Source organism: Columba livia, chromosome Z (genome assembly GCF_036013475.1).
Source record: "Columba livia isolate bColLiv1 breed racing homer chromosome Z, bColLiv1.pat.W.v2, whole genome shotgun sequence".
NCBI classification, from domain to species: Eukaryota; Metazoa; Chordata; class Aves; order Columbiformes; family Columbidae; genus Columba; species Columba livia.
This window is the reverse complement of record NC_088642.1, coordinates 73,477,923-73,488,914: the sequence shown is the minus strand read 5'-3', so window position 1 is coordinate 73,488,914 and position 10,992 is coordinate 73,477,923. Positions and strand designations below refer to the sequence as shown.

At 44.4% G+C, this 10,992-nt stretch overlaps 1 protein-coding gene across 19 annotated transcripts in view; it reads left to right on the top strand.

Moving 5' to 3' along the window:
- PALM2AKAP2 (PALM2 and AKAP2 fusion) overlaps positions 1-10,992 on the top strand; it is a 267,852-nt gene that overhangs the window by 246,036 nt on the left and 10,824 nt on the right. For 12 of the 19 annotated variants that reach the window (XM_065046386.1, XM_065046383.1, XM_065046385.1 and 9 more), the window contains 2 exons: positions 7,505-7,683; positions 10,931-10,969. In XM_065046386.1, the coding sequence (XP_064902458.1) occupies positions 7,505-7,683; positions 10,931-10,969 (218 nt within the window). The remainder of the gene's footprint in view (positions 1-7,504; positions 7,684-10,930; positions 10,970-10,992) is intronic. The other 7 variants (XM_065046384.1, XM_065046399.1, XM_065046389.1 and 4 more) reach the window with 1 other exon arrangement.

The following is a 10,992-nucleotide window of genomic DNA, read 5'->3' as shown; positions in this document are numbered from 1 at the left end:
AAGCACTCATACCTTGTTAGTAAAACATCAAAAAAGACATCTAAAAAAAAAAAATAAATAGAAGTACATGCCAGGCTTGTTTCTGTGTAGTGATTTTTATGAGTATAGACCTACATATGCTTTGCAAGTGCTTAGAAGTTTTTATTAACAGTGATCATTGTGAAGAAGTGTTAATTTTACCCAGAGTACTTAAATTCCATTGTTATTTCCATTGGTGTAAATCTGAGCCATTGATGCTTCCAAGACATTGCACAGGGTGATTCTTTTCTTTTGAAAGTCACGTCAAACTTGAATAAGGCCTGGATTTAGACCGTTACCCAGTCTCATTGTGAACATGGAGTGTCATGCAGCACATGAATGGCTAATAGTTTTGTTTCTTCTGCAAAGAAGAAACCTGTATTTCTTGCCAAAAATGTAGCACATGTCCATAATTTCTCTGAAGTGCTAGTATTATTACTTCTGTAGAACGGTATTTTCGAGGGGGAGTCTCCATAAACTGAGGTGTTTTGAGCAATGTCAGACAAGATGTAAGAGACAGGGCACCGTAGACCTCAGCTAGGACCTGTAAAGGTGTAATCATGACTGTTTTCAAAAACAGCATCATCTGTAGCTGCAAGCGCTCGAAATGAGGCTGATAATGGTTGCATTTTACGCACAAGTGATGTTGGAAGTGCTGCTGACACTAATGCTTGTTTTAATGGAGCATCTGGGAAAACAATGTACCTGTGCTCGTTCTTATTTCTCTACACAACAAGGCGTTTACTTTGTGTCTGATGTTAAAATGTTTGTCGTAAATTACATTCTAGCGAGAATACTAAGCTTATATTTATCATGAATCATTCCAGTTTCCTTTAAATGTCCGACTACAGTGTGTTCAAGAAAGAAAGAAAGTTGAGATCTATTAGCCGATGACTCAAGCTACTGCGATGTGCAGCTGGTGACAAGGCAAAGAAGTCATTTCTAGGAAAAGATGAATATGTGGCACTGTGTAAGGATGTCATTGATCAAAAAGCCCACAAAGAGCATTGCCGAAGTCATTCTTAAATCTTCTACTTTTGGTGCTTTCTAAACCACACATGTGCTTGGCAGAGCTCTCATCTGGTGGAAATTAGCTCGGCACCCTAAGCGTTGCAGGGTGCATATTCTCAGCTCATCTCATCCTTGCTGTCCTTCAGCTAGCTGGCTGTGCTGCAGTTAGAGCTTGCAAGCGTCCTTAAAAATAGGGGGAATGGAAACCATGCAATCACTTGGAAGATTGCTGCAACTTTCCTTTTGTTTTAATATTTACAGTATCTTTTCAATATTTACAAAAACAGAGGCAAAAGGTGATTCAGCGGCTGCAACAAGTCTGGCTGTGAAGCTTCATTGCAGCTAGTTACAGAGGTGACTTACAGAGAAAAAAACATCTACTTGTAGTAGGCACAGTAAGGAATGTGCTGTAGAACATGTCTGATACTGTAATCTGGATATCTAGTTTCACATATTAATAATAGTAATAATAATGGTAATGAAGAAATGGAGTTTTTTTGGTCACCAAATTGCCTTTCCCAAAGAAAGAATTAGCACCCGTCTTTTAATATCAGAATACTTCAGCAGAAAAAAACTAGGGGCCAAATCCAAATCTGAAAAATCATCAAGTGGAGGAGTGTAAACTCACCAGAACTTTTTTGAGGAGGTACAGTAATTAACTTAATTAGCAATGGCCTGCCTATCATGTAGCATTTTGCTGGTGGACTGGGCAGAGTAGCTTTACTAGGACTCCTGCTAGACCCTACTTATTTATCACTGCTGTCTCACTTCACTGCTTTGAACCATCGTTACATGGATAACAGAAACACAAACCACAGAAAAAGGGCTGCAGTGAACTGAACTGCTAATTTGACTGAAGCGTGGAAGATTAACGCAATTCATGTGGGTGTATGTGGGAAATAACTGCTAATTACTTAAGATAGCAAACAGGCTGTTTTTACCACCCTGACAGGCAACATACAACATTTGTACAACTGACAGTAGCACTAAACTTGGTGTCTGCCAACTACCCAGTGCAAGCCAACTCTGATCATAGTAAGAAACTTCTGCATTGCTGACAAGTATCCTTTAAAGCTGTTTGAGATGCTTGGAAGCAGCCTTTTAACCCATTTCAGATTGCTGGAGAAAGACATAGAGTAATTTTGGTGGACAACTATGTGTTGTGTGCACACAGGACAAGACCTTCCCCAGGCTACTCCTGGAAGGGTGAAGGGAATAAGCTATGTGAACTCCTTTCCCAAAAAAATTGTTTTTCCTGCATGAAGAAATTCAAGACACAAGAAAAAAATTGCTAGAGCATGGAGAGTCATCTTGAGTCCCAAAATATTTGTGGAGCTGTATTTAAATTTGAACGTTTCCTGCGTTGTTTTGCTGCAGCACCTGATGCACTTGGTGAGATGTTGAGCAGCTGCACAGCAAGCCAGTGGTTTTCTCCTGCAATGTGCAGGTGGTACATGAGCCCCCTGCTGAGCAGCTGGGGCTGTTTGATAGCTTATTTGAACCGGATGATGAGTGGGTGACACAAGAGGATTCAGCATACATTTGGTGGAGTAATTCCCATGTTCCTTTTATTAGAAGTGCTTAGATTACGGAGAACTTGTGTTTAACTTCCTATAGTGCCTGGCTCAAGTAATGCTGTTCATCAAAGGAGATATGAAAACCATTAGATGATGGGGTCTTTGTTCAGTGAAGGCTTTTCTGTTGGAGAGAAACCCATGGTGAATATTTGCTGTCTCATGACTGGGCATGGGGGCATCCCTAACACGAGAAGCCATGCCTGAAGGAACCTTTCCTTTAGCTGCCCCATCTGCCTTTTTGGTGTTCATCACCAAAGCTTTGCCAGGGGAGGCAGAAAACACGTTGCGCTCCCTGCGCTCATCTGCAGACGCTCAGACCCGTCTGCATGCGCATCTGCCCACCAGCAGTCATCTGTTGTCCTCAGTTGACAAACTACATGAGAGAATTTCAGTGTATGGCCGAAGCCCAGAAGGCAAGTTGTAGTTTAAAGATGCAACAGATCAGGTGCCTTTGAGTTTCAGGTAACTGTTCCCTCCACATAGTGAGGGGTGTGTGTGTTCCATCATCATCTTTCTTCTCCATTCTTTCTTCTCCTGAGTGACGGCTGTGGACCATAAGCCTCTGTCAGAGGAGCCACTTCAGCCTAAAAACCATTTTCCACTTTCATTGTTCACTAGTAAGTACCCACCCTAATGAAAGATCTCGGGTTCAGCCACAGCCTGCAGATACTTTTTATGCAGTGGGAGGAGAAGCAGAAACTTCGGGGCAGGATATTTTAAATATTTCTGGCCACTGCAAAAATGTTAATGCCCCATACACATGTAAAGAGTAAGTATCAAGTATAATACGTATGCATGAACCCCTTATTATAAATGAGGACTTTGAAAAAGGCTAGAGTAGAAATGGAGCCTTTGAGTTTATGGAAGATACTGTTTCCTTATCTGTTCATAAGCACCAGTATGAAAAAAGCAAAGTTCTTTTTTGTCTTCAAGGATTCCTCTGGAGTGCTCATCACTCATCCCCTGGACACCTCTGGGTCGTACTAACCCAGCTCGTTTGTCATTTGCTCTCGTATTCCCTCCATAGTGGAGAACATGTATGAAGTGAGAGGACCTTCAACACAGACTAGTCTCCTAAAGTAATCTATCTTGCTGAAATACCTTATTTTGAAAAGATTTCTTTGCGGTGCAGGTGTCTTAATAAGTGCCAACAGCACCTGTAAAGAAGTTGCTCTTACTTATGAGAAGCCCCATTCTTCCAATCTCCTTTGTACCTCAGTAAACATTATACAATGGCCCTTGGTACCTGCTCGTTACTTAGCGGTGGCTCGGGCCCCTGTCCCAGAGCCTCAGCTCAGTCACAGTTTCTTCTCGATATTGCAGCAAATCAGCTGCACATCCTTCTTTGGCTTGCAGTGAGTGCTTGGGCACCTGTCAGGTTCCACAGGGTGGATGAGTCACCATCACAACCCCTCTTGCTCATCAGAGCTGTGCAGAGGTTTTGGTTCAGAGAAAGATAATCTGCCCTCTGCTCTTACAGATCTTTGATTTTGCAGAGGGGTGGCAGGCAGTGTCTTGCAGCCATCAGACTGGGACACAACAGCAGCTGCCCCTTCTCTCAGCTTTCCCTTTCCCTCCCCAGGGCTGAGAAAGAGCATTCTCCATAGGAGCAGCTCCTGCCTGACATAAATAGTGCAAGAGGCAAAAAATTAAGAGAAATCAAATTGCAGGAGCTTCTTACCTAGATCCCTAAAGCCAGAGGGTGGAGGAAGCCATCACCAGAACTGAAGCCGTGGAACATTTTTTGAGTCCCTTTCAAAGAGAAGAAAAATATAAATGTGTAGGTGAAGATTTGGAATGCTGTAGCTTGTTCTTAATATCTTCCAACAGCTCTAAAGGTGACTTCAGAGGACTACCTTCCAGTGGACGGGAAGGTGCTGCTGATAACTGCTGTTAACTTGCAAGTGTGGCCATCAGGCTGCAGTTTTTTGCTGGCAACCTGCAAGTGTGACCCTGTTTCCATTTGACTCAGAGCACAGTTCCTTTAACAGAATCACAGAATCATAAAATCATAGAGTTAAGCAGCTTTAATTTGGGCAAGGATGACCAGCCATGTCTGCGTACATCAGGTGTGGGCATGGTACTGCAGCAGTAGGGAGTGCCTGTGATCATCATGTCTCATGATGCCTTTATGCTGCATGTCTCTTCTGCCTGAGAACAGCACCTTATCTGGATGAAAGTCTGCCAGAATAAAAATCTGCCCAGCAACATTTCTAACACGATCCAAACTGGCAGAATAGGTCTGCACTAGGCTGCAGCTCTGCATCAGGTTCACAGAGATTTCTGTGGTTGTTCTGAGAGCCCTGAAGCCTCAGACACTCCGTCATCTAACTACAGCCTCACCGCTGGTTGTGCAGGTTCTGGCCATTCTGCCGCTGTTGGTACTGGTAGCATCTCTCTTTTCCACTTGCCTACCTGTTCTCACAAGCTTTTATGGAACTTGAAAAGGACGCTTACTCCTCTGTGAAAAGCAGTTGAAATTACGCTGTGAATTCCCGAGTTTTTAGTGAAATTCAAACAAAAAGAGAAAATGGTTGTGTAAGCATAATTTCTTGTGGATGCAAACCAATAAACCACTGTTCTGCTGTGGGCAAATCTCATTTCTGCCTTGGCTTCTATATTTGTGAAAAAGGAACTGTGACACTGTTCATGGTGATACTACCCAGCATGCCGAGAACAGTTGGTTGTGTGTTGCAGCAGGGTTGCTGCTACAAACCAAAAATTGATGGACACTCCATCCAGAGAGGATGAATCTGCTCAGAGATATCCCTTTATCCCTTTTCTAAACTGCAGATCCCCAAAGCCTACTGTTTGCGTTGTTTTCCAGGGGGAGTGGCGTGGAAAGAGCTTTTTTCAGGCATGAGGCTTGTCCATAGGCCTGAGCATCCTGTGATTGTCTGCGTCCCTGGGGGAAGGCACAAAAGCTGGGCAGACGTCTGAGAAGCCTGCATTACTTGCATACTTCAAAGACAGTTACTTTTTAGTATAAGAATGAAGTAATAGGAAGAATTTTTTTACTATGAAGGTGGTAAAATATGGGCACAGGTTGCCAGAAAGGTGGTGGATGCCCCATCCCTGGAGACATCCCAGGCCAGGCTGGACAGGGCTCTGAGCAACCTGATCTGGGTTGAGACGCCGCTGCTCATGGCAGAGGTTGGACTGGGTGAGCTTTAAAGGCCCCTTCCAACCCAAGCGATTCTATGATTTTTTTATTACAGCAAGATATCTGACCCTTAATGAGGCCTTTTATTCTCAGCAGACTTTTTTATGCACTGGACCTAATGGACAAGGTGATGGTTGTTGTTACTCTCCTGCTCAGCAGTCCAAGCTGTCACATATGGGAGCAGCTGGGCAGCTCAGGACCCGCTGCTGGACCCAGCTTTGGCAGCATGACTCCTGGTTGTCCATGGAGCTGATGCTGGGGCAACCCAGAGGAGAACCTGGGCCCAAAGAAATTCCCCCTCCAGCCTCTGGTGGTATGATGTAGGGTCGAGGATGAATTCTCAGCCTCATCCCTGAACCAGCCAGCTTAAGCTAAGCCTGCAACGAGAGCCTAGTGATGCTGGGTTTTTCCATACTGGTCAGAAATGAAACAAGCCTGTCAAGGGGATTTTTTTGTAAAAGACCCCTGCAGTGTCGACTCAGGTTTCACTTCTCCCTTCAAGAAAGAATCCTGCTGATTATTAGAGGAGGTTTCAAGGCTGCTCTCTAGTGGCTACCACCATCGTGATAATTTTTGGAGTAGCAGCTAGGATTTAAATTTGTCTCAGCAGCAGGAAGCTTGATTAAAATCTGCACAAGCCTTCTGGTTACTTCACTTATTTGTAAGGGGTTTAGGGTGGTTTTGTTTCTCCTTTTTTATTTTGCCATCCATTGAACTGTCTTATTTCAAAGAACTGACGTGCCATGGAAAAGGGAAGCTGATTTTGGTTCAGCATTGCTTTCTCCTGCCATCGCTGAGGACCCCTGCACCTTATTCCCACACCTACGACCTGCTACCATTGTTCTCCTTCTTCTTTCCAGGAGAAGCCGGGCGGCTCAGCCCAGATCAGCACCTGGTGATGACAAACACGGGCTGTCCTCCCTGGAGGACAGTGGGTTGTCCACCTGCTGAGCTCTCCTGCAGCTTGTTGCAGTGGTCTCCTTGCTCTCCCCTGCTTTTTCCCAGCTCCTCAGCTGGAGTCACTCTGCCTGAAACAGGGTTTCTGGGTGAAAAGGGTTCAGTCAGAGAGCAGCCTGATTTCTCTTGACTTTCCTCCCACCAGGAGACTTGAAGGGCCCTGTCTGAACAAGCAGTGAATGGGATGGAGACCCCATCCTCCTGCTCCCTGCAGGAGCACCCTCTGAGCTGCAGGGGAGAATAGTGCCAGGGACCAACCCAAAGCCTTTCACATTACAAAGCAAATAAAAAGCACTGGCAGAGGAGAAGAAAGGCATATTGCCTTCCTTGGGTGCCTCACACACGGTCCCCAATTTACAGCGGTGGCATCCTTTACATTGGACTGTCTGAGCAAGAAAAAAAGGTCATATTGCAGTTTTCCAGAATCTTACAAACATTTCCAGACCTCTGAAAAGTGTCCTATAGGAGAGAATGGGGGTGATGCAGCCAGACACTACTGTACATAGTAGTGGTGGGTTACATTTGCATTGTGTCATTTGTTAGCTGTTCCAGGTTTTGTAAAAAGATTTTCTAGTGTTTTGCTGTTGTGTTTCAGAAAGAGGGAGAGTGCTCAAAAAGCCCATGACCATCCTGATTTACCAGATTGTTCCATAAACCTTATTCCAAACTGTTTCTTCATTTAAACCCTGCTGGAAATTAATCTCTAGCTGTTGTATTTCGGAAACAACTTGCAAGTCCTTCATCTTAGAAAGGATTGTTCCTTTTCATATCTTTGCAGGAAAGATAGAGAAGATCAAGCCTCCTCCATCGCCCACCACAGAAGGCCCTGTCTCGCAGTCTGACCCGCTGTCCGAGGAGCCTGCGGGAGCCCAGCGACCCAAGAACCTGATGCAGACCCTCATGGAGGATTACGAAACACACAAAACTAAGAGACGAGAAAGGATGGACGACAGCAGTGTAAGTGCTCTTTTCCTCTTCACATCTTGCTCTGCGATAGACACCATGACTCATAAGAAACAAAATTCAGACAACAAAAATATTTGTTTCTCAACAATCTGCTCAGATCACCTTGCAATTGTGCAAGGATTTTAACACATTGTTAGGGCCAGTGTCTTTGAAATGGAAGGATGAGGGACACTGGAGGGGAAGAGAGAGTGTCAACTGCAAATATCAAAGGAAACTCATATTAAGTTTCTTTTTAATTAATTAATTAATAATAAAGGCTCCAGGTAGCTGCTCTGCAATTGTTGGGCTCTGTTAATTCTCACATCACCAAGACCCTCCGATTGGTTATTTCAGTGGGTCTTTGAACTTTGTGGATCAAGCATATATTCATGCTTGTGTTCATAGACTCCCAAAGTCCCATCCCAGCGTGGTCAGGATTCAGTGTAAGTAAATTAATAACTTCCCTAGAAATGACCTCTTGCAGAATTGGACTGGGAGTGCCTCAGAAATTAACTTGAATCCTTCAACGGGCAGCATGCTCTTTTGTGCTAGCCTTGTTGTCTTTCTTCCATGCAAACAGAAAACCAGCCAGGATTTCAGTTTGTGAAATGGGTGCCTGCACTTCAGTCATTACTGTAGCACTGTTTTAAACCAATTAAGGCACTAATAAAACAAGCTACAAATTTCATAACTGAAAGTGTCAAAATTCAGGTGCATCCATTACACGACCTATTTCCTAACAGAGCACAAGGTGATTCTTATTCAGAATCATTATTACTGTGGGCAATAAGTGCAGAAGGTAGTGATATATAAGTGCAATATAAAACTTCTTAAATGAACACAACATTTGCTGAAGCAGCCGCAGTCCTCTGGGCTTTTACCAGAGAGGTCAGAACGGTGACCCCAGTGCCAAGGAGCTCATGCTCCACATTGCATTCTAGTAATGTTCATTAAAGGTAGAGTCTCATTAGGCATACAGAATGAAGTGAAGGTTTGTAATGTGAATACTGCACTAGTCTGGCAGCTTTTAGTCGTTACCAGCAGATACTGTGCAGTAGCAAATACTTAAAATCAGAAGAACTGCAGTGCGGAGGCGTCATGTTGCATTTTTGCTGGTTAACTAAAACTTAGTAGGAAAGCCGACTCACACTGTAAACAAATAAGTTTCCAGTGCACACCAGAAACTTTCTGGTCCTTTCTTCTATTGAAGCTGTTGTAAAATGAGATCTCGTGATCCAGCAGGCTCCTGCTGCCGGGTTGGAAGCCAGCCCATGCACAAGACTGTGCCTTGTGCTGGCAGCAGCATCTTGGGAAAGAGCCACCCTCTGGTTTCCCCTCCCTCCCCAAAGCACCCAGTGAAATAGGGTGTCTACACTTGCTCCGGTGGGTGCTGTTTTCTAGCATCTCCCCAGAGGTTCTCTTTCCCTGAAGGACCCTTAGGGGTTCGCAGGAGACATGTCACACCCTCACACCCTTTGCAGAAGTCAGAGCAACTTTAAAAAAAGATGTTATTAGACGTAACTCCCTCTGCTCAGTTACCCGAGTGCAGCTCCTCAGGTGCTTGCAGAGCTGCAGGTATGCCCCTAGAAAGCAGGTTGGCCACAACTGCATGATCTCTTCTGCAGTTTGGAGTGAGCCCTTGACCTGATCAGAGCACGGGGCAGTATCCGAGTGGAAAGCTGCACGCTGGGTGCCAGCTCAGCTGTCCGTGGCTGCTAAAGCTGCCCAGACACTGACCGCCCCAGGATGCACGGCTGGAGATTAGTGCCCATCAGGCGGCACATGGGATGGATCCTCTTCTGGGATTAATTGTCAAGGCTGCAGTGAATTTACAGAGCCCCAGTGCACACTGAAGTCCCACAGTGTTGCAGTTTGTTGTTATTCTCCTCTAAACCCATTGCATACAGCCAAACATGATTTACGTTTTGCTGCTGCCTGTTTGAAATCCTATTAGAGGGCAATGTCCTGCAGAGCCCAGGGGGAGTTTCTCTGAACAAGTGGGAGAGCTTTGTTTCTCTTCCCTGCCTTTTTCCGCTCTTCTTTTGTAAAAAACTCCCACCATTTACAGGGGAAAGATAATTCAAAAAAGAAGTGCTCTTTTTCTGCTCTCCTTATGTAAAAAACTCCCACCATTGGCAGGGGAAAGATAATTCAGATATGAAATGCTCAAACTGTTAATCTGAGTTAATACAGGGTGCTTCAAGAAGATGGACCCAATTGAGAGGCATTTGGGACGAATTCAACTATCATCTCGATGTTGTCCATACAGGAGGTGGCGGGAACACAGAGCATTTATTAAAAGGTTATGCAAACTTGATAACTCGTTAAACCATTTGTAAATTTTTGTGTAATTGTGACATGTTGCTGTTGTGAAATTTGGTCCATGTTTTTGAAACAGCCTGTATTTTACATGCCAGGCTAAGCAATAATCACTTTAACAACAAATAGGTTTGGTTTGTCAGCAGGCGACATTTGAATACGTGCTCAAGAAAAATATTTCTGTACTAAAGAAACAAAAGAGTACATCACCAGCCTGTATTTAAAAATACTTGAAATGCAGTGGGGGAAGGAGCATACCTGACAACCAGACTGGCAGCTGCCACTTGGAGCATTAAGTCCTGAGAGCTGAACATGGCTCAGTGTTGTGAGTGAGGGGGGCCAGAGATGTGCTGGGGTAGTGGGAGCAGTTGGGATGCTGTGGTACCCGAAGCAGGACAGAGCCAGCACTCCTGTGGGGGCAGAAGGCAACTGATGGATATAGCTTTAATTTCTCCCTACATAAGACACACCAAAAGGCAAGAGGGTGGTTTTGGTAGGACATCTACCCTACCTGTCCTTTAAGCATCCAGTCTACGCAACGTAGCCTCTCTGGCCGGGGCTTGCAGGTTTTGCCGTTCAGAGACAGAGGGAAATGAAGCACATCTGCTCTTGGAAGAACATCACTGCTCAGGCAAGGGGACAGTTTCTTCCAAAGAGGATGTGTTACACTAGAGGCTTCAACAGGTGAGAAAAAGAGAAAAAGCAGCAGCAAGAAAACGGGTCAGCCACCGATGGTAAACAAGACTGAGACTGGCCAAGCAATGTCATTAAAAAAAACATCAAACTGACTAATTTTCTTTTTTTTTTTATGACACCAAGTTGCTTGAAATCCTATACTCCGGGATGTGCCAGTTCTTGCAATTTCTTTATTTTGTTCTTGTTTCCTGGTTATAACATGCTTGTTCAATGTACTAATGCTGGTCTTTTCCCTTTCTACCAGTACACCTGTAAATTACTGTCTAGCAAGGTTACTTCTGAGGTACTTTGCACCTGCTTATTTAT